We start from the raw sequence: 23,969 nt of genomic DNA on the forward strand, positions 1-23,969 counted from the left end.
ATTTACGGAGCGCCTGTGACCCGTCGGCCACCGACTTCGGCGTTTTTAAGAAGTTATTTGCTCCTCTCAGTCTCCTAACAAAGGGATGAGCATCCCTGTTTTCAGAGGAGAAAACTGACTCTCGGAGGTGGCAAAGCTGGTTCCATGGTGAAAATTTCTGACTCACACAGCTCTGCCTTCGCAGCCCAGCTCTGGCTACACCACATCCGTGAGCCCACAGGTATTAGGTGGCACCGAGAAAAACACATGTTCAGAGAAGCATGGCTCTGCCTTCCTTACCAACAGGGGCCACGGGAAGCTGGCCCCAGGGCCGCTGGGCAGAGTCCCTGACCCTTCAGTTCACCTTGCTCCCTGGGCCCTGAAACGATGGCCACCTTTGACCCCACGGAACATGGAGAGATCACGTGACTGCAGCACTGCAGGTGGGGCGCATTTGGTGGATGAGAAAGAGCACAAGCATCAGCTCTGCCAATCCTCCCGGGCCACCTTCTCAGGCACGGCAGCCTCACTGAGGCTCCATTTCCTCATCTGCAAACACCTCCTTCCCAGGTGATTGTGAGACTTAAGTAAGAAAAGCGCCTACAGCTGAGGGCCTGACACAACTGCCTTTCAATAAATACCAGCTGCCTGCAATCGCACTGTTTGGGAAATCCCGCAAAATGCACTCTGGCTCCTGACAATTTACAGCAATGTGTTTGTCTCAAATGAGTGACGAATGAAGGTCAGCTTTACAAATGATCCCATGTTTGTCATATCTCATGAAGCAAAACCATATATATCTATGCCCATAAAACATATCTTCATCACCTAAGAATTCTCAACACAGGCTTATTTCTCTACGATGACCTTAAAAGGGTAAAGATATGGAAAATATTTATTTTCTTCCCACCCTGCCTAGGATATCGGTTTTGGTGCACCCCCTACCCCCACCCCGCCCCGGCCCCAGCACATTAACAGCCAGTAACAGGGTTGGGAGTCAACACTGCCATTCAGCAAACGTACTATAACTCACCAAGTGACTGGTACAAAATCTTTACCCTGAGTCCCCAACCTGAGGAGGGCAAAACCTGCTCAGTCAATTTCAGAAGACACAAGACTACTACATGCACAGCCACTGTTCCTTGTGGTCTCACATGTCACCTCTCCACAGGGTGAAGCTGCCTTAACGGCACCACGAGCCACCCCAGCACAGGCCACTCCTCTGAGCTCATGGGCACTGACCTAGTGGCAACGTGGGGGAACCGCAAGCTTAAACAGTAGGAGCTGGCAGAGGTGGGATTACCTTGAGGGTGAGAGGTCTCTGAACTTATTCTGCAGGTTGTGGATTTCACTGAAAAGTTCCATGTTCAAATTCTGCTCCTTCTGCAGCTCATATTCCTGGTCCACCAGCTGCTGCCTGAGGCTCTCCAGCGCCCTGCCGTCAATCGTCTCTGCGGCTAGCGGATGGAGGATTTTCGTGTGTTTCACATAACGTACTTGGTGCAAACTTGAAAAGGTCCTTTCCTCCTCATCATTACTGCCCCTGGACTTGTTCAAGCTGTCCTGGGCCCCCTCTGTGCCACACAAAACTGTGATAATGGCCTCACTGAACTGGGAGTGCTTTTGAAGCTGCAACATGAAATTCCGGTAGCCCTCGAGCTCGGTTTCCAAGTCACAGATTTTCTGTTTCAAGTTTTCTTTATCATCTGAGGTATCAATGTTCTCCAACTGATTGGTCCCAACCACGCTATCTGTAGTGGAAAACGGACTCTTAGAACTCAAGTATGTGGCTACGGAAGTGGGGCCTGGAAAATCTTCAGAAGGATTCTCTTCATGTGACAGCAAGACGGCAGGGTCATCAGGCTGGTCAGTTTCTGAGTCTGAAAACCAAACCGCATTTACTTCAGTATCTCCACTGCTGAAATCCATCCCCTCCATCCTTTCTCGCAGCCACCACGCCTGCAGGAAGCCCCCAACTAGCCCCTCTGGCTCTAGTCTTCCCTTCTTACCTCTCCATCCACCCCTTCTTCATCTAAAAAGTGGATTCAGCCTTGATCCCACCTAAAACTCAGCAATACCTCCACATCTTAAGGATTAAATCCAAACTCCCTCTCACAGCATCTGACACCCTCCAAGGTCTAGTTCCAGGTCACCTTTTCAGGAACCTGCCCTGGCACCACCTATGGAGATTCCCTCCTAATTTATCCATAATTCCTGCCCACACGAGGCTGTTTATGCCTCTGTGCTTTTGCATGTGCTATTTCCCCTGCCCAGAATATATGCTTGGCCCCCTACTTTACTCCTCCTCAGTGAACTCCTATTCATCCTTCAATGCCCGAATCTAATTTTCCTTCCTCTGTGAGCCCATCTTCAAGTTAGGCACAACAGTCACTCCCCTCTGTGCTTGCACAGCACCTTATACATGACACTTGAGACAGACGAACCATGTACTGGGTGCCCGCACAGGAAATGCATTTGGCTTATTCATTTATTTACATCGCCATTGGTTATTTGGATTCCTCTCTCCCTCACTGGACTGCAAGTTCCTTCCCAGCAGGGACTGGCCTTTCGCCTTCACATTCTTGGTGCCTGGTCCAGTACCAGGCCCAGCCCAGACGTGAAAGAAGGGCTGACAAATACTGGGCAATGACTGAAGTTAACATTAAAGACCAGTAATTCTAAAATAAATCCACGGCAGAAGCGTTGTCTTCTCATTTCCATGTCCACAAATCTCAGGGACATGCAGTGATGTCCCTGTAGCGAGCTGTTTCATAGTGAGCTGTTTCGCTGACTCACAATCATGCCAGGAAATATTTCCTTTACAGCTAGTTTAAATCCCCAGATATGCGGCCAAACTCCTTTGGGAGGTGGAGCGGTGCTGCAGAAAAAACATTCAGCTTTGAAGCCAGAGAAGAGGGCTCACAGCTGGCTTTGCTATTTGCTGGGTGCAGAGACTGAAGTAAGTCAGTCATTGTCCCAGAGCCTCAGCTGCCCCCAAAGAGATGTCTAACAGGCTTGCTGTGAGGCTTCAAGTTCAGGCCTGAGTCTACAGCTGCAAGGCCTGTGTCCTTAACCACACAACACACTGCCTGCTGTCTAGGGAAAGCTCAGCTCAATACAAGATGTTGTCTGAACCTTAAGAGGCAGCAAAATCTAGTAGAAAAACTCATCTCTAAAATCCAACAGATCTGGTTTCAAACTCTGGCTCTGCCACTTACTAGCTGTACAACTTTAGGCAAATGATTCAGCCTCTCTGAGCCTCAGTAGTTTCACCAGTAAAATGGAAAGAATATTTTTTAGTGCGAAGGCTTCTGTTTTTGTTCTTAGGATCAAATGGCAGCATATCTGCAAAAAGGCTAACAGTGCCTGGCACACAGTAGTGAAGGAAACCAACTAATCTGAACACCCTTTGCTTCCCTGAAACCTGTTCAAAAGATGGAAGAGGATGCCTTTCAGAGCAGGACCTGGGGAAAAACTGCAAAGGCAGCACCGTGGTTTGGAGGACATGACCTAGGAGACCCTCGGAAGGAAAAGCAGACACAAATCCTTGTCAGACTGTATATTCCAACTTCTGGCTTCCGCAGCTGTTCCTCGTGGCTTTAAGCCCATTCCTGTCTCTCTGCTCACGATGCAAATACCATAAAATAAACCTTTTTATTTTAGAAAAAGCCGCTGCTACATGACCTCAAGGAAGCAATTCTAATAGAGCATTTTTCCTGTACAAAATGTGTTAGAATCCCTCGTCTCAGAGGTCCTTCAGGGTGGAGGCCATGTCATTCAGCTGTTTCTCCAGTGTTGGCACAGGGCCCGGGGCGGAGAAGGTACTCGGTAAGTACCGCCAGCTGAATAAGTATAAGAGGGACAGAGGGAGGAATCTCAACAAGGCTTTTTTTCCCCAGGGACTCACCCTCCAAGACAAGGAAACACCTTTGCTCTAACAACCTCATGATAACAGAATTTCATGGCAAGGAGTGATGTCCACTCGTGGGGATAAAGATCAGGTCTGATGATTTTTGTTAAGTCATCGCGAGGCAAAGACAAGTGTAAGCTCCATACAAATGTCCGCCTGTGATATGGACTGTGGTCAGCTCTGATGTTTACACACGTGCACACCTCCTTACGGTGGGGACGGGTCATCCTCATGTTCACACTTAGAGCTCCACTTTAAACACTGCTCCTCACAACGCATGCAGACACTTGTCGCTCATAATTTTGACTTCAGAGATGTCCCTAATCTACAGGAATGTGTGACTTCCCAGAGCAAGGATCGGATTTCTTAGGCTCCAAGGCCAGTATATAGCAAATCTCACAGCACAGCATCAGCGCAGCCATGGGGCTTCACAGTTTCTTCTCCGTAGCCCTTGTTAAGGACCAAAGGAGGATATTTTCATTTAAAAATCACTGCATAGGAGTTCCTGTCATGGCTCAGCGGAAACGAATCTAACTAGTATCCATGAGGATGCAGGTTCAATCCCTGGCCTCGTTCAGTGGGTTAAGGATCTGGTGTCGCTGTTAAGCTGTGGTGTAGGCCGGCAGCTGCAGCTCCATCTGACCCCTAGCCTGGGAACCTCCATATGCCGAGGGTACGGCCCTAAAAAGACAAAGAAAAAAAAAAAAAAGTCCCTGTACAGAGGGTATGAGAGATGGAGGATTATAAACTGTAGTGTGTGGTGTGAACCTCAAGTTAACAAGGTGGCAGGATGTGTAACCTCGTGGTGGGACCAGCCCCAACACCCAGCACCTCACCCACGTTCCATTTCATCGTCACAATGACCCTGTGAGGTGTCATTAGTGACCCTATTTTACAGAAGCGGAAATTGAGGCTCAGAGAAAAGAACCCTCTCAGCGTTCTGGATGAAGAAGCAGCAGAGCTCCCATCAAAGCCAGACAGCCCCCCTCCAACACTGAACTCTGCCTCCTGGCATAGCCCTCCTGCACCCAGGGGCTCCTGTGTCGGGGGCACATGAGAGAGGAGGGACACTCCTCAACCCTCAATGTGAAGGCCAATAACATCCGTGGAACCCCTGTCATTCGTTTCTCAAGTATCCATCCAGGAGCTGCTGGGGGAGACGTGGCGGGGAAGGCACCACACACAGACTGAGCCTCGCGGGGGGGCAGTTGCTGAGCAAGACGCTACAAGACCAAACCACTGCGGGCTCCCAGGAAGGTTCAAGAAGGCTGTCCCTGGAAAGCAACGTTTAAGCAAAGACCCAAAGGATAGGGAGTTCCCGTCGTGGCACAGTGGTTAACGAATCCGACTAGGAACCATGAGGTTGTGGGTTCGATCCCTGCCCTTGCTCAGTGGGTCAAGGTTCCGGCGTTGCCGTGAGCTGTGGTGTAGGTTGCAGATGCGGCTCGGATCCTGCGTTGCTGTGGCTCTGGCGTAGGCGGGCAGCTACAGCTCCGATTCGACCCCTAGCCCAGGAACCTCCATGTGCCGCAGGAGCGGCCCAAGAAATGGCAAGAAAAACAAAAAAAAAAAAACAAAAAAAAACCAAAGGATGAAGTTTCTAAGGGGGGAAACTCAGGCAGAGGTAACAGCCTGTGCAACATTCTAGAAGCACATAAAGGAAAACGAAATGATGGGCATTTGAGAGAAGGGAAGCTGCCCACCAGTCAGGAAGCCGTTAGTAATCACCTATGAACAAGAAGTCCGAAGATGTCCCAGGGACCACTCGTTTATAAAGGAGACACTGCCGTTCTGGACCTTCCTACAATTCAGCTAAGGGGCACTTTATTACCTGGTGGGGTGGCTCTGTCCTCAAAGCTCAGAATCCTCAGAAGCCTGGGAGCAAGTTTTATCTCCCCAGAGGCCAGCATTCTCAATGGCCCCTGACAAATTCAGGATTCCTGAAGGCAATGATTTCTTAGAGTGAATTAGGGCCACATTAATGGTGATTTTTTTTTTTTTTTTTAAACGAAGGGGGGGAAGATCTGAAGTAAAAAGAAAAAATGTAGGCATCTGTTCACAGTTGAATGGGATCACGAATGCTGTTGTGTTATCCTTTGTGCTTCTCTGCATGCTTGTGGTGCTTCCTCATTCTAAGAAGGATATGGCTTGCCTGGGGTCTTGCTCACGTGTCCATGCCTTTCCCACTGACTCACCCGAAAAACCCCACGAACCAGGGTCAGCTCAGGCTCGACGCTCAGGCAGCCAGAGGCCAACCACGCACACCCAACAACCACCAGCACCGCACGGTCGTGACAACGGCCGGGTGGTGGCAACGCCCCTAAGGGCGAGCGCCGTGTCCTTTGAGGCTGAGCCATCAGAGCGCAGCCAGCGGCCTGGTAGAAAAGTGTCAGACAAACGGACTGTAAGCTCCAGCGGGGTGGCCCTGGATCAATTCTTTTTAAAAACCTTAGCCTTCTCACGTGTTACTTGGGAATAATGACGACACCCTAAGGTGGCTGTTGTAGGGCTTATAATTTTATATATGAAACACCCTGAGTAGTGCCCAGCACATGGTGGCTGTCCAATATGCATAGGGGGGTGAATTCTGACCGGTCTCATGGCGGGCTTGCTGATCGGTGGCCCCTTCCTTGTCTCTCCAGATGCAGGGTATGGCTTTGGGTCCTTCCTGCTCTCTGAGGCTATCCTGGTAGGCTGCTCCCACAAGGGGCTGGGCTACAGCATCTACAAAGAGAAAAAAAAATAAAACCATAGACTTGAAACTTAGCCAACAAATAAGAAGAACACAAAGATACAACAGGGAAAATAAAAACACTGGGGAGGCAAAATGCAATTTATAAGATAAAATTAATCTATCGAGCTGCCATAACAGGACATAAAAAGCATAAATATACTGCAGCTTGTCTAAAATGGTTTAAGTCCAGGCTCTCAAAAAACTATGAGTGAGAAAATGAATTCTATAGACTCCTGCCCACTTTTCCCGAGAAGCTCTAGGGCTTCCGGGCAGCTGCAGAAACAGCACCTGGTTGAGGCACCACAGGGTCTCAGCAAGGAATCAAAACATGGTTAAGTGCAAATGGCAAGCCCTGGGCAAGGTGCCAGGGCTTCTGTGCGGCTGAGTCACCTCTCCGCATCTTTCCTCTCCAAAGTGCCCCCACTCCCACCACAGTGGTGTGCTTAATTATCGGCCCCCGCCCCACTAGACAGGGAGCCCTGCAAAGGCAGAGACGGCCCCTCCCGCCTCCCTCTCTCTCCTACAGCCTGTGCACGAGGCTAGCAACACAGCAGGGGCTCGGGGAATGTCTTCACTGAATGTGTAAAACCTGGATGGGTAGATGGATGGATGGAGGATGCTGGGGGAAAAGGAGGGAGGGACGGGCAACCCTACCCAAGGCCAGCCTGTCTTAAAAGCTCAAGTGTGGTAAACCCAAGAGAGAACCTACCATGAAATAGAAAACACCTCTGGCCACAGGTCATCATAACATCCAGCACACTCGCATACACGAGGCTCCATGAAACAGTACAGGGCAAAAGCAAAGGCTCTGAAATCAGGCAGGCGGGTTCTGATCTAGGCTGGGATGTCCAGCCACAGTGTGACTGTGGCCAAGTCACTTTACCTCTGAAACTGCTGCCTCACCGAGAAAATGGGAATGATTAGTGTACCTGCCTCAAAGGACTGCCGGGAGGATTCAATGAGATCAAGTATTTAAGGTGGACAGTGGGGTTCACTAGGTAAGGGGCACTCGTTTTACTTTATTTTACCGCCCCGGGCAGGCCAAGGCTCCCAGTCACCTCCCAGCCCTGAACCACTCTGAAGCTCCCCGGCTCGGATGCTGTCGACTACCCCGGTCTCGAACCCTTTCCTGGCCTTGAACCCTTCCCTGGCAAACACGTCTGCTCTGCAGCACCCCCAAGGGTGGATGTTTCTTTCCTACATCCCTTGTCTGGAAATGTGAGCGCAGCTCTGCTCTGCACCAACACTTCCCCAGACTTCTGTCTCTTCCCTAAGAACTCCAGCTGTGCGGCTCATGCTGCCAGACTCCACCACCACTATCCCACCTGCCTGCAGACACCCATCGCCCCGATTCACAGATCCCTTGAGATTCAGGGACCGCGTGGCTCCCAACCGCCCTGCTTCTCTACACCTCCCTGTGGCGAATCTCCCCCAAGGTGCCTGTTCTCGCTGTCTCCAATTCCCACCTCCATCCTCTCTCTGGAACCCGTGCCAATCAGCTCTGCCCATCCATGGAAATTCCCTTCAAGGGCACCAGATGACTCCCCCATTGCTAACCCTCAAGGCCAACCTCCAATCCTTGTCTTACTTGTCTCACCAGCAATACTGGACATGGCCTATCGGATCTTCACTCAGCTTCTGAAGCCATGGGCTCTCTTGGGCCTTCCTCCCTCATTGGCTGCCCCCACCACCCAGGTCCTATCTCAGTTCCTGGACCTACTCCCGCTGTCTGCCAGCCTCAGAGCCTCAAACACCAGCAACATGTTGATATGTCCTAAGCTTCCAGCTTTAGCTCCAACCTCTCCCCTTGACTCCAGACTCATCCATCTTCAACAGGCATGTCAATAGTCCCAAACCAAATACCTCCTGTCCCCCTAAGCCTGGCTCTCCTGTTCTTCCATCTCAGGGGCTGAAACACCATCCTAGCAAAGGTTTACATCAAAACTGATCCTTTTGGAGTTCCTCTTGGTGGCTCAGCGGAAACGAACCCACTAGTATCCATGAGGACACAGCTTCGATCCCTGGCCTTGCTCAGTGGGTTAAAGATCTGGCATTGCTGTGGCTGTGGCGTCGGCCAGCCGCTATAGCTCTGATTTGACCCCTAGCCTGGGAACCATCATATGCCACATGTGTGGCCCTATAAACATACACAAAAAAAACAGCAAAACAAAACAAAACAATCCTTTCAAGCAGAGGTTAGCTCACTTTTCTTCAAAAGCCAAAAAATGAACATCTGAGACTTTGAATGCCACGGGGTCTCCATCCCAACCACTCAACCCCGCCACCAGAGCACAAACGCTCTCTGGGACAACATGCAAATGAATGTGATGAGTGTGCTCCCATAAACTTTACAAAAACCCACATCGAGCTTGGTCCACAGGATGCCATTTGCCAACCTGTGGACCAAATGGCATCCTGTGCTTTAAAGCATAAGTCAGGCAGGTCACTCCACTGCTCAAAGCCTTCCAGCTGTTTCCAATCTTACCTGGAGTAAGAGACAAAGCCCTAGCCTGGCCTAGAGGGTCTGCCACCTCCCAGGCCCTTTCCCTCTCCCTGCCTCTCCCTTTACTGCAGCCACATAACTGGCCTCCTTTCTACTCACCCAACTTCTCACTCAAGTTCACAGCAACATCAGGGCCTTTGCCCTTGTTCCTTCTGCCAGGAAGCCACTTCCTAAGATAACGAGCCGACTCATTTCCTCCCGGTTTCAGCTCCAGTGTTGCCTCACTGAGGAGGTAGAGGCACCATCTAAGCTTCCATGAACCTTAGCAAACCGGACTCCTGTCCCACATGACCCGTGCCCCTCACCCGGCCTTCACTCTCAGCACTGATCATCTCACACATGACACACGTGCTCATCAGCCACCGTCTTCCTTGCCCTGTGAGAATGTGAGCTTGGTGTCTTTTGTTCATTCTCCCCAGTGCCTGGCGTACTGGAGGACCTGATGCACACTTTCCAAATACATTCCTAAAATACACCCTTCAGCGGAAGTTCAAAATCAAGAGTCAACCTAAGTGCTTCTGTGGATGCCCGAACCTCTGAAGATGACACACAGGCTAATAAGCACGTGCTCATCTGCATGGCTCTGTGAGGGCCTCAGCTTTCTCCAGATTCTTAAAGGGGCCAAATCCTAAGCACTCTGTCTGATGAGGTGCTCCCTCCGAGTCTATGGGGTCCCAGCTTGACACTCTGTGCCATGACCGCTACTTGGGGAGCTCCCGGGAGAGGAGGGACAGCAGAGTCAAAGTGAGAAGGGATGCGGATCACTTCTAGAGGAGGTCCTAAGGTCAGAAGGGTTTGGAATTAGCCCTGAGGAAGCCACACAAACATGGCCTGGACATCCAGAGAGCTCTGCAACGAGGACGGAGGCTTCCACCAACGGAGCCAGAAAGGTCCCAGATTCAAGTCGTGCCATGGTGGGGTGGGGACCCCAGATGATCCCAAGTGTGTGACTTTGCAGGACCTGGGAGCACAAGTCCCCCTTTTCCCCTTCAGAATAAAATGAAATCAACAGATGCACTTTCCTTAGTGGGTTCCCTCGACTGTGGGCTCGTCAAGAGTCAAGATTAGTCACTGCAATTCATGAAATTTATACTCAATATATTGCAGTTCCAAACCACGAATGAGGCTGATGTTTCAGGACGACCTATTGGGCCGTGCACCCAGCTCATGGAGGATACACTTTTCTTGCTGCTTACCTTTCGGGGGCGCTCTGTCTGGCACTGGCCTCTTCTCCATCATTGCTTCAGCCAGAATTAACTTCTGGTGAAGTTGCTTGTTGTGAATTTTAAATTCCTTCAGCTCCCCCTGCAGCTCCAGGATCCGGCCCTGTAGCTGGGCCACCACGTCCTGGGGGGCAGGGAGCCGGTACATGCTTCCTAGAGAACGTGATGGCTTTACTAGGATGGGCAGGCGGGACTTCTTAGCATCCTGAAAGCACACACAGGTGAACAGTGAATATACGTCTTCTGGTCGCATAGTGGCCATTCTGTGACGACCTCACACAACAGCATTCAAAGCGGCCATCCAGATAACAGCATCTCTGTTCACCCACAGCCTACAGAGCCGTGTCTCAGCAGGCCCCTCCTCTGATGGGCAAGTGCCAGGCTTTTCCTCGTCAACACCCTCTCGGCCCTGACCCGCTATCTCCCTGCATGTTCCAGACGCTCTCTCCACGGCGGTCCTTTTCCCAGCACCATCTTCCGGGAAACATTTTCTAGCTTCTTGTCTACTTCCTCACTTCCCACCTCAGCCTAAGTCAATCTGCCTCCCACCCTGCCAGGCCACCAGAACCACCCCTTCCTAAAGTTTTCAGGGGCTACTGGGTCACTAGTCCAGTGGCTATTTCTCAGGCTCAGAGCTCCCGACCTGCCTACCCTACACATTTCTGATGGCCCGTGGGCACTCTCAAGTCAGCTGAAGGCTCGGTTCTCTCCTTTCATCACCTACGCCCCCACCCCGCAGCCACACCACTGCAACATCTGTCTTGGTGAATCACACCACCTTCCACTTACTGCAGAGCCCAAGCCTGGAGCCATTTTTAAACTTTCCTTTCATACACATCACCCATTTTCATCACTTGCCAGGTCTCTGAATTCTTTTGACTCTTCCTGTCCTCCCTGCCACCACCCAATTCCAAGATGCTGTGAGCTCTCTCAGGGGCCATAGCAACAGCCTCCTGAGGGGTCTCCCCATACTCGTTCTTGCCCTTGCTCTCCCCGTTGCCAGATTGCACCGAAACAGGCAAACCTACCTCTCTCCTGCTTAAAACTACGTGAACTATTCCCCAGTTCTCATATGACAAAGGTCAAAGTCAACAGCCCACACATTGTGCATGACCGCAGCCTGAGTTACTACCCCTCCCCCAGTCCCCTACTCTCCAGCCACAGAGACCTCCATCAGTTCCTCAAAATGGACCCTCCTTCCTTCCAGTTCAGGACCTTGGCATATGCTGTCTCCTCTGCCTAGAACCCTCTTTCATGCCCACTCCCACCTCTCCCACCAAGCCCAATACACTCATCAGGACTCCAATCAAATGTGTGCCTTCCTCAGGAGAATGGGCCCTGATTTCCGTGTCACATACTCACTGTCCCCTGTAATTCTCCTTGGAAAACATTAGGACCATTATAACTAAATGCCTCTGCAGCTTCTTGTTCATTGTCTATCTTGTGTCCTGGCCTATAAGCTCCAAGGTTCATGGATCTGCACTTCTTACTCACACTCTATCCTCAGCTTCCAGCTCAAGAACTGGTATATAGCAGGTGCTCAACAACTATGTGTAGAATGAACATACAAACAACTTAAGAGGCCAAGGGGGGGTGTCTTTCAAGTCGGAGAATTTTGAACAGATCCAAAAGCTGAGGAGAAGGACTTGAATCTAGGATTTAAAAAAACAAAACCTATAACAACTCAAAAATAAAAACGCAAACAACTCAATTAAAAGATAAGCAAAGGATCTGATACACATTTCTCAAAAGAAGAGATACATATGGATAATAAACACATGAAAAGAGGCTCAAATCATTCATCACCAAGGAAATGCAACAAATCACAATGAAATGCCACCACCTGCTACCCATCAGGATGGTTAAAATCAAAACGATAATAACAACTGTTGGTCGGGATGTGGAGGAACTGGAACCCTCATACGTTGCTAGTGAAAACTTCCATAAACTAGCTGCAGCCACTTTAGAAAAGAGTCTGGTACTTCCTCAAAATATCGAACAGAGCTACTACATAACCAAGCAATTCCACTCCTAGATATAAACCCAAGAGAAATAAAACACATGGACACAAAAAAATTTGTACATGAATGTTCACAGCAACATTATATATTATTCAAAAAGCAGAAACTGCCCAAATGTCCATCAACTAATGAATGAATAAATAAAATGTGGTATATCCATATAATGGACTACCACTTGGCAATAAAAAGAAATGAAACACTGGTACATGCTATGGCATGAATGAACACTGAAAACGCTATGCTAAGTGGAAGATGGTAGTCACCAATAAATGCATACACATGATTCCATTTATATGAAATACCTAAACCAGGCAAATCTATAAAGACAGGAAAAAGCTTAGTGGTTGCCTACAGCTAGGGGTGCATGGTGGGGAAACAAGAAGTGACTACTGATGGGTTTAGGGCTTCTGTCTGGGACAAGGATATGCGGCTAATGTTGACCACAGCTGGTAATGGCAAGGACCCTGGGAATGAGGCAATCAGCAAAGTCTCTCAAGAAGGAAAGAATGGGCAGGAGCCCTTCTTGCATGTTGTAGAATATGAAACTCCTTCAAGAATGTTCTCCCATAATCCAGGTAAAGTCTGCAATCCTGGAGTTCACAAGGTAATAGAAGTCATGCCTATTTTCTGGACAGGGAACTAAGATGTCAAACAACCAGTCCAGTATGAAAATTAGAGAGATGAAGCCTAAACTAGCTCTTCGGTAGGAAAAGTGAGGCTCTTTCTGCCCTGAAATTCCAGGCAAGTGGAAAAAAGAGCAGGTTCAAGGACAAGAACAGTCTGAGGTGGTGAGGGGACCATTTAGGAGGAGGTGGATGCCACATCAAAGAGGGCTGCAAAATAACAGTCATTTGCTTGGTCCTCAGTCTCCACCAATCTTTATTCTTGGATCCAAATCTGTGTGTCATATGGCAGCAGAGAAGCTATCTGCAAGTGCACAAATGCCAAAGCCAATTTCAGGCTGGAAGACTGCCGTCAGTCACCCTGATGCCGCTTCTAAAATAACACCACACAAAATGCTACCTTCTGGACACTGAACAGAGGCCCACCTACCATCTTATTAAAGATGTCACAATGGAACTTCTCCCTTGGGGATGGACGAGGGACAGGAACACCCACACACCAAGCTCCTACCGCTGACAAGGCAGGAGGCACTTGCCACACACTGCCCCACTGAGCCAGCATGCCAGCCTCGGGTTCCAGGTCACACTGGCCCCAGTCGAGCCACTGAAAGTCAGGTGACTGACCCAAGGACTCAGCAGGTAAGCGGCCAGGCCCAGTGCAGCCACGGATTTATCTGTAAAGCCCCTCATCTCGCCTTGGTAACTAACCCAGAAGTCTCTCCCATCGTCCTGTTTTACCCCTGGGCTGCAAAGATGTTCTTTTTAACAGGATGCAAGAGCAAGCCTAAGCTCTAGGATTACTGACTCCTTGACTGACCAAAGACCACAAAGAAAACCATAAAGTTTCCTTCTACTTTGCACAGACTGGAGGCCACGATGGGGATAAGAGCGCTCCTCCCTTCCTGAGAAAAGCAGGCTATGAATACCCCTGCCTGCCTCTGAAACCAGACTTCACACTATATCCCTACTCCTCCCAATGGCTGAGTCACTCTGGACAATTTTCTGAACCTTCCAGAGCTTTTATTTCTTCATATGCAAAATGTAGGTAATACCTACCCAACTCAGATGCTCCTTGAGAAGGATAAACGCAATGATTTATGGATAGAAGCTAGCACAATCCTGGCATATATACCAGATGCTAAAAAATAAACACAGTAGCCTTCCTTTTGAAAATACTAATTCCAAATGAAAAAATTTTTTTCAATATATTTGGAGAAATTAAGTTCATTTGACTATCCAATTTTCCTGAACATAGGATGCTATCTCCCACACAAATGGGGAGAGAGGGGTTAACGACAGACACGTGTCCACGTACACGCACGTGCACACACACATGCACACGCGTGTGCACACACACACACGCACAGGCACACACCCCATCTAGTTTTCCTAATACACAGGTACAAATTAAACTAGCTGGGGCAGATGAGAGCATTTCTATTCTAGCCAAATTGCACAAATTTGCATCTCGAGTACTGTTAATATAATGGCAGTCTTTTTTTTTTTTTTTCTTTTTTTTTCTTTTTTTGGTCTCTACTGATATCTTTAGAAAACCTTTTTCTAGAAATTACAGTTTGGGTACATAATTTAAAACAATCAAAAGCAATTTTGCTAATGATATATCTAACTCTCTTTGGTATGCACAAAAGCAGTAATTTAGTGGTCAGAAAATAAACTTAATTCTCTATTCTGATGCTATGAAGCAGTGCGTACAGTTGATTTCTCAGATACAAAACACTCATCAGAACCAAGAATACCCGCAGCCATTGCTGGCACTCTGTTACAAACATGACCTATCCCCCTCTACCAGAACACTCATGGCTCCCTGCTCAGGGGATTCTCCACGCCACCCCCACCCCTCCAAGAGAGTTTTAGTGAAAAGTCCAATCAAACATTGCCAGGAGAGTCTGGCTTTTAATAATCTGGCATATCTGATGGCATCTGAAGCGATGCTCAGAGACAGCATCTTGGTAAAGCAGACCATAGACCCACCAAAACTGGACCCTGCCCCTTAGGCCAGCTCAGGCTGGAGAGGAGCCTGAGCCAGGGCAAGGGCAGGCACAGTGAGGGGCCCGCTCAGCCCCCCTAACAGCTGGCTGACTATGGGTACTCGGGACCTGGCTTTCTCGCCTCTGACGGGAGTTGTAAGGATAAGAGAATGGAGACAAAGCCCACAGAACAGTACCTCTCAGACACAAAGTCTGTACAAAAATAAAACCTAGGTTCTCGTCTCTGCACCTAAAGTCAGGGTATTACAATTTTACTGCAAATGTGTAAAAGTAAAGGTCCATCAAGAGGGAAAAATTACGGACGTGTTGGCACGTTCTCCACAATGGACTCTTACCAGGCATTACGAGAAAAGATGCTTTGACGTCTAACATGAAAGAGAAAGCTACAGACAGAAGTATAAACATGGCTCTGTTTTTATACTGAAAACATATAAATATCATGATATATAGATAAATGTGAGAGGGCTATCATAGGCAAAACATTCTCTGACATAAATCATACCAATGTTTTCTTAGGCCAGTTTCCCAAGGCAGTATAAATAAAAACAAAAATAAATAAGTGGGACCTAATCAACTTACAAGTTTTTGCACAGCAAAGGAAACCATAAATAAAATGAAAAGAGAACCTACAGAACAGAGGGAGAAGATATTTGCAAATGACACTAATGACAAGGGCTTAATCCCAAAATATACAAATAGCACATACAACTCAACAACAAAAAAACAAACAACCCAATCAGAAAATGGGCAAAAGACTGAAAGAGGCGCCTCTCCAAAAAAGAAATGCTGATGGCCAATAGGCACATGAAAAGATGCCTCGACATCATTCATTATGAGAGAAATGCAAATCAAAACTACAATAAGGTGCCACCTCACAATGGTCAGAATGGCTGACATTAAAAATTCTAGAAATAACAAATGGTAGAGAGGGTGTGAAAAAAAAGGAACCCTCCTGGGAGTGTAAATTGGTGCAGCATCTATGGAAAACATCATGGAGGTTCCTCAGAAAACAAAAAATGCAATTATCATATGATCCAGCAATCCTACTCCTGGGCGTATATCCAGACAAAACTCTAGTTCAAAAAGATACACACCCCTATGTTCATAGCAGCACTATTCACAATAGCCAGGACATGGAAACAACCTAAATGTTCACCTACAGATGAATGGATAAAGAAAATGTGGTACATATACACAATGGAATACTACTCAGCCATAAAAAAGAATAAAACAATGCCATCTGCAGCAACATGGATGGACCTAGTGATTATCATACTAAGTGAAGTAAGTCAGACAGAGAAAGACAAATACCATATGATATCACTACATGTGGAATCTAAAAGAGGATACAAATGAACCTATCTACGAAATAGAAACAGACTCACAGACAGAGAACAGACCTGTGGTTGCCGAGGGGAACTGGCGATTGGGGAGGGACGCAGTGGGAGGCTGGGGTTGGCAGATGTGAGCTATTACTGTACTTATGGTGGATGGACAATAGGTCCTGCTGTGCAGCACAGGGAAATGTATTCGGTACCCTGTGATGAGCCATAATGGAAAGTGGTTAACGAATCCGACTAGGAACCATGAGGTTGCGGGTTCGGTCCCTGCCCTTGCTCAGTGGGTTAACGATCCGGCGTTGCCGTGAGCTATGGTGTAGGTTGCAGACGCGGCTCGGTCTGCAGTGCTGAGGTTTTTTTTTTTTTTTTTTTTTTTTTTTGTCCTTTTGCTATTTCTTAAGCCGCTCCCGCGGCATATGGAGATTCCCAGACTAGGGGTCCAATCGGAGCCGTAGCCACCGGCCTACGCCAGAGCCACAGCAACTCGGGATCCAAGCCGCGTCTGCAACCTACACCACAGCCCACGGCAACGCCGGATCGTCAACCCACTGAGCAAGGGCATGGTTCCCAGTCGTATTCGCCAACCACTGCGCCACGTTAAAAAAAAAAAAAATAGGAGAGGGCTGGGATGGGGGAGGAGCGAGGGAGGGAGGAAATGTAGGTAACACTTTGGGGAAGGTTAGGATAGACACACACCTCTAGGCAAAGGCCTGAGTAAGTGTAGACAGAGAGAAACACCAGGCTTAAGATAAATTAAAAAAAAAAAAAAAAAGTAGTGGGGATTGGAGATGACTTATAAGTTTTTTCTCTGTAGTCAGTAACTGAGAAAGTAATATGTGGGAAAACTTACTTTTCCGGTCCCCCTGGGGAAGCAAAGGGCAGCAGCCTGCCGCCCCGGCATCCCACCCAAGTTCTCAGGCTGATGCTCGGTGCTGAAGACAGAATCTGTTGGCTTCTCCTCCCAGGTGTCTCTCTTGCTCTTGTGTCTGAATCTGAGCGTGTTGCCCTCCACGGCCTCCATGGCCTCTGTCTGCACAGAGGCATCTTTCTGCTCCACCCTGGATGCCTCAGCAGCCTCTGCTTCCTGGGCCCCCCAAGGCCACCTCAGTGCATCGCCTGGCTTCGAAGAGGAGTCGCCTTGGATAAAATGCTCGAGTTCACCTCTTAGTGGAACAGCCATCTGCTTAAGCGTCTTCTCTGTTTTACCATCAAGGTGTTCGCCTGAAGCTTCCTGCTCTGTCAAGCATGTCTGCTCCAGGAACAGCTCACGGAGCACTTTAAGAAGGTCTGGCCTGTTTTTCCAAAAGGGAAGGAAATAAGAAAACTAAGCCTTCTGCTAGGGCCTTGTCCGCTGTACAGTTTCTCCCACCCACTCTGGCCCACTCTGTTTAAACACGGTGAGCACCTGCCACGTGCTGGAACCACCAGGTATTCTGTCCACGTCACCTCAGAACAACCACACCAGACAGGTACCACTATGTCTCCTTCATGGATAAGACCAGAACTGTTCTGACACAGGTGCATGGCAAGGAAGGGGACCACGCAGCTACCTGGATGCAGGTTCAGCTTAGGGAGAGCAGTCATAAGGTGTTTGTGATAACTGCAAGGACCACCCCCACCTGCCGCCGCCGCCGCCCCAGCCCCATCCCTACATCCAGGGGCAGGTATGGCTTTGGATGAAATCTGGCCAACCCAGCAGATCCGAGTGACCTGGTCCTTCAGGATGCACGATCCCTGCTCAGCAAATAGATGCTGAATGAAGAGATGCTGGAAACCGATCTGGATAAAAAGAGCAGTGGCATTGAAATCAGACCAAATGGCTTCAGATTCTAACTCCGATTCTATGAAAGCACGGTGAGCCTTCCTCGATAGGACACTGTGAGGATTAAACAAGAACATGTCGGGTAGCAGAGGCTTCTTATGCCCTGGGCCATGGGCCTGGGCCACCTGGGGTTTCTGCTCTGCTGTGTGGACAGCTTCCGGGACAGAGAGCCCCCCTGCCAGCCCCCACGGCACCTCTCTGCCCTGAGCCTTCTCCCAGAGTCACCAGCGGGGCAATGGGCAAATGTTTATAGCTGCGGGGGAAACCCTCAACCACTGAAGGAAGAGAGCCACTGGATGTATGTCTGAGTCTCCCACCCTGTAGAGGGACAGCACTGACACAGAGTCTGTGCTGTCCCTCAAGGAGTGGCTGGCAGGACAGAGGCCCAGCTGCCCACAGCAGTGACCAGCTCACAAGGCAGCCTCCCTGGCTTGGCCTCCACTCCTACCTACCTCTCCCTCATCCCTTCCTTCCTGCTGCCTGGAGCCACATTCCAAATTAACCACTTGTCCCCAAGCCCTTAGCTCAAATGAAGTCAGCATGTAAAAGGCTGGAGCAGTTCCAGAAGAATCCCTGGTGAGTGTGTCTCTCGGACCAGCCACTGTCACGGGCACTGGGGCTGCAGGCCAGCCAGCCTGCAGGGCCTGGGGCTGGAGGCAGATAGGTAAACAAACCGCTACCCCGCAGGCTAAAAAGTGAAACACAGGAACTGTGGAGGTTTGGGAGGGTCACGGACAACCACTGTGATGTGTCTAAATTGGGGTGGCAGGAAGAATGTCAGGAAAGGGCCTCTAGAGATGATGAGAAGTGAGCTGGGGGGAGGAAATGGAACCTTCTAAGCATGGAAAACAACCCGAATGGAGTCAAGACACACAGCGGAGAACACGGAGGTGAGGCTGGAAAGTTAGGCGGGGAGAACTCAGCCGTGTTATGGAAAGGAGAGCAACGCTGAAGCTGTGTGTGACAGAGTGGCATGCCATGCCTGGGCTGGGGAGAGGGCACTCTGGCTGAGGGGAAGAAAATGAATGGATGGTGATAGGGGTACACACAGCAGCCCCTCCCATTCTGCTCTCAAGTATGTCAATGACAGCAAAACAGATGAGACAAAACAATGTTCAAGGAGCACCACAGGCCTCAAAGTCAAGTAGGATGTATCCCAAAGTCAGAAACAGAGGAGGAGCCCCGCAGCCATGATAATGCAGGCATCCACCAAAAGCAGAAATTTAAGTCTCATGGTTGGAAGACGAACCACGCACGTTTCATGCCCTGAAAGTAAGACCTAGAGAGACAAGCTGAGGCAACTTCACAACCACCACACAGGGAGAAGCACAGGTGGGGGGCAGTGCAGGGCTGCTGACCCAGCAAACCATTCCTAAAAGCGAAATCCACTGTTATGAAAGACGGACACCAAGCTGACAGATGGGTTTTCCCACTCTAGAAAATAAAAATGATGGAGCAATCTGAAGAAGATTTAAAATAAGCATGTTTCAATCATCTAAAAAATAAAAGAGAAAAAGAGATTCAAAAAAAGGAAGGAAGGCGTTCCCTTCATGGCTTAGCAGTTAATGAATCCGACTAGGATCCAGGAGGATGCGGGTTTGATCCCTGGCCTCGCTTGGTGGGTTGGGGCTCCGGCATTGCCATGAGACGTGGTGTAGGTTGCAGGGGTGGCTCGGATCCCGAGTTGCTGTGGCTGTGGTGTAGGCTGGCAGCTGTAGCTTCAATTCAACTCCTAGCCTGGGAACTTCCATATGCAGTGGGTTTAGCCCTAAAAAGGCCAAAAAAAAAAGGAATGGAAATTATGAAATTGAGACCAAAAAATATGAAAAAATGCCTGTAGGGAGGCAAGTACTGAAAGAGGGGGCAGCGGGAAAGCTGCTGCTGTCTTCTGGAAGAAGAAGGTGCAGTCAGGCTGAGGTGGTGGAGTCAGGAGAGAGCGGGGACAGAAGAGGCCCTCGTCAGTCCCAGATCCTTCTCTCTGCGGTTTTCCCTGCCTGTCTTATTTCAGAAAATCTTGTGAGACAGACCCGAACTACCGACTCCCTTACCACACCTTGGCCTCCCCTTCCCTTGTGTCTGTGCTGCCACCGGAAGTGACGGGTACCCTCGCGTTACCTTCACACTGAGCGCCCCCAGGGCAGGGGTGGGTCCTTCCTCATTTCTGCATTCCTAACAGCCGGCTCTGGGGCAGAGCCCGTTCCATTCAAACTAAACAGCTACAGCACACTCGAATAGGCTAAAAACTAAAAGTATGAAAAGCAAAATTAAAACGTGCTGCATTTTTCACTTCTAATATGGAATCGCCTAGACTATACAAACCATCTTAAAATTGAGTATACCCGGACTTAAAAAAATATTTCTCGTATTTCAAGGCACATTAAATTAAATTTTCCTTTCCTCTCCTTCCCTTAATATAGATTAAAAATAATGACAATTGCTATTGAGCTAGCCAAGGGAGGACCATTACTCACTACCCAACAACACACAATAAAACCCAGGAAAGAGACTTACAAATGGGTAGTAAAAGGTGGTGAAGGAGGCCATTATAATATACTAAAGTGGTAGTGCTATTAAAGAAAACATTTCAAGTGTTACTCTGCTAGAAATCTGAACAGCAGATTCATTAAGCTGTCACCACCATCAGGACCTTTTTAATGGTTCCGTCCAAGGGTCTTGTCAGAGGCCCAAACATTGTTTATATACCCTAAGCATCTTTGCCACAGACAAGGCCGAAGGGGAAGGAGCTGACAGTTGCTAGCACTTACGGTGTGCCAGGTCCTTTAAATACACTCAGTTTAGTCCTCACAATAATACTGAGATGGGGACTGCTATGCACCCCATTTTACCAATGAGGAAATGAGGCTCCTGAAGATTTCCAGATCCCCTGAAAGCAGAGCGGGGAGCAGAGGCTGCAGGCACAGACCTTTAAGACCCAAAAGAAGCACCGCACTCTTTCTAGTTTTCTAAACTTAACCCTTCTGCTGCGACGGTGAACTTTTTAATTGTCCACACATCCATTTGAATATTTATTGAGCATCTCCCGTTTGTCAAGGAAGGCAGTGGAAATGCATGGTGAAAAAGAAACACGGCGCTTACATTTTGTTACAGAGAGAGACACTCATCCAGGTCCTGCTGACTCAATAGGACAACATGAGGCAAGATAAGTACAAGGAAGGAGGGAGGGCGGGCGCCAGTCCCGAGACAAAGAGCAACAGGGATGCTTGTTGGACAGAGTGGTCAGGAAAGGCCTCGCTGCTGAGCTGATTTCTAGCTGTGACAGCACCAAGATCCCAGGAAAAGAGCATTTCAGGTACAGGGAACAGCTACTGCAAAGGCCCCGAGGTAAGAACAACTTGGATGACTGTGCACAGAGAGGCAGCCGATAAAGACAGAGCGACAGGCAGAGGCCATGTCAAGAAGCTCCGGTCCTACTCCAGACGCAGTGGAAATCCAGGGAGGCTGTAAGCAGGGAGGAAGCATAACCTCATCTAGGTTCTTCAGAGCCAGCTCTGGCTGCTCTGTGGAGAATGATAAAGAGGGGCAAACACGGAGGCAGAGACACAAGTTAGGAGGCTGTGCTGTTGGAGTCTGAGCACTAGGTGGTGGCAGTTTGGACTAAGAGGGCAGCAGGAGAACTGGATTAGGGACACACCTTAAGAGGTGGAATCAGAGACCTGCTGGTAGTTATGACAACTGTGCAAACTAGGCTCTGGCTACAGCAGCGCTATTAAGTAACAAGTGAAAGAAGAACAGAGAAGCTTGATGGAGCAGAGGGTTGGGTTTTAGATGGATCAGAAGTGAGGTGCAGCTGGCTATGATCTGGAGAGGGCCCTGGGCCACGGATGAAAATCCCAAAGGCACACCGCCTACTCTGAAGCCATGCAGAGCAGAGACCCCCAAGAGGAAAGGGAGCTGAGAACAGAGCTGGGACCCTCCACCATCCAGCACCCAGCATCTGGCAGAGGAAGAGGAGCTGGCAACAAAGCCTGAGGAGAAGTCAGTGAGGGAGAAGGAGAATGAGAGGGGGCATGGACGCAAGGCTGACACTGTCCACTGGGTTTCACAACTGGGAAACTGGCGCTAACCTTGATAAGTGAAGCGAAGGGTATGAGAGCTCTTGGACCGAGATAAAGAGGCCTAGGTAATCCCTCATCCGTCAGAGCCGGCCCTTCCTTAACCTTGACTCAGTCAGGGACTCAGTCAGCAACTCATGCGACATGAAATCACAGGACAGGTCATAGTTTGTATTTATCACCACTCATTTCAAAACGAGCGCTTGGCCCTGCCCAGCACAAGACTACTGTGCAGCTTCTCTTATCCCTCCCTGGCTGATGACTTACCCTTGTCAGGGGAGGGGAGCACAGAGCAGGCACCTTGGAGTGCTCATCTGGAGGGACCAGCACATCTGGAGGGACTGGCACACGCCCAGACTCTGAGTCAAGGAGAACTGAAAGGGCAGCACGGCTGGAGCACAGAAAGCAGGGCGGGATCAGCGTGAACAGAGCTGAAGGAAGGTCGCAGGACTGTGAAGGGCTGAGCAGGCCACACTAAGGACCCTAATCCCCAGAACAGTGGAGAGCCTCTAAGAGGGTTTTGGAGTGGGTTTTTGTTTTTGTTTTGTTTTGTTTTTTTGTCTTTTTGTCTTTTCAGGGCCGGACCCGCAGCATATCTAGGTTCCCAGGCTAGGGGTCTAATCGGAGCTATAGCCACTGGCCTACGCCAGAGCCACAGCAACGCGGGATATGAGCCATGTCTGTGACCTCCATCACAGCTCGTGGCAATGCCGGATCCTTAATCTCCTGAGAGAGGCCAGGGATTGAACCCGCAACCTCATGGTTCCTAGTCAGATTCGTTTCTGCTGCACTACGACAGGAACTCGTTTTTTTTTTGTGTGTGTGTGTGTGGTTTTTTTCTGGCCGTTCCTGCAGCAGCCTGGGATCAAACCCAAGCCACAGCAGCAACCTGAGCCACCAGATCCTTAACCTGCTCTGCTACAACAGAACTCTGAGGGGTTTTAAATAGAGGAGTGACTTCACTGCATTTTAAGTTATTGCTCTGGAAGCAGCATGGAAAGCAGGCTGGGAGGGGCAGGCAGGCTGCAGAGATGTGTAGTCTCCATGGTGAACACAGAGGCATGAATCACAGGCAGGCCAATGGACCCTGCATATGGTATGAATCTTACCTGAGGATGAAGGGAAAGGGGAGGAGTAAATGGCAGGGCCAACTGAAGCAATAATATCACCCAAACCCCGCCAAATACCAACCTGGATCTACACTTTATACCATTATTTTCTTTAATCCTCACAAGATCCCTACAGGGTAGTTAATGGATAAGTATCATCATTCCTCCCCACACACACACTTTACGGATGAGGAAGCCAAGATGAAGAGACAAGTCACAGGTCTAAACGGTAGAGCTGGACTAGAGCACAAGTCTGTCAGACTCCCATTCTCTGTGTTTTTTGGTGCATCAAACACCTACCTCCTAGAGCAAATTTCTGGGCAGGAAATTGATGTTTCCCTGACCAGTCAGAATCCTAGTTACTAAAGCAGTCTTTTTATTTTATTTTGGCCATGTCCACGGCATGTAGAAGCTCCCAGGCCACAGCAGTGACAAAGCTGAGTCCTTCTAGGCTACCAGGAAACTCCTCCAACAGTCTTTTGAAAAGACTGAACTCAGGCCTTCAGGCAGAGCTATGACTCCACGGTCTTGGGGCTCAGCAGTACTGTGAAAGAAGGCTGTGCAGAGAGCAGGACTGGGGCAGCAGATCTGGGCCAGCATAAGAAAGTCTTTTCCAGGAGTTC

At 49.1% G+C, this 23,969-nt stretch overlaps 1 protein-coding gene and 1 long non-coding RNA gene across 15 annotated transcripts in view; one reads left to right on the forward strand and one right to left on the reverse strand.

Moving 5' to 3' along the window:
* The window catches only part of CDK5RAP2 (CDK5 regulatory subunit associated protein 2), a 183,032-nt gene that overhangs the window by 40,619 nt on the left and 118,444 nt on the right, over positions 1–23,969 (reverse strand). For all 14 annotated transcript variants that reach the window (XR_014826137.1, XR_014826135.1, XR_014826138.1 and 11 more), the window contains 4 exons: positions 17,193–17,634; positions 10,323–10,554; positions 6,482–6,613; positions 1,283–1,859 (listed from right to left, as the gene is read on the reverse strand). Coding sequence is in view for 11 of the 14 variants with exons in the window: in XM_084994140.1 (XP_084850266.1) it covers positions 1,283–1,859; positions 6,482–6,613; positions 10,323–10,554; positions 17,193–17,634 (1,383 nt within the window). In the remaining 3 variants the exon portion in view is untranslated. The remainder of the gene's footprint in view (positions 1–1,282; positions 1,860–6,481; positions 6,614–10,322; positions 10,555–17,192; positions 17,635–23,969) is intronic.
* LOC146407180 (uncharacterized) lies at positions 14,488–19,694 on the forward strand. Its single transcript, XR_014826140.1, has 2 exons — positions 14,488–16,622; positions 16,914–19,694. It is a non-coding gene; the product is annotated as an uncharacterized LOC146407180 (long non-coding RNA).

The sequence above is a fragment of the Sus scrofa genome, chromosome 1 (assembly GCF_054392235.1).
Source record: "Sus scrofa isolate SSC_HxYL_T2T_F1_AM1 chromosome 1, Sscrofa_HxYL_maternal_Yorkshire_Landrace_v2.0, whole genome shotgun sequence".
Classification (NCBI taxonomy): domain Eukaryota; kingdom Metazoa; phylum Chordata; class Mammalia; order Artiodactyla; family Suidae; genus Sus; species Sus scrofa.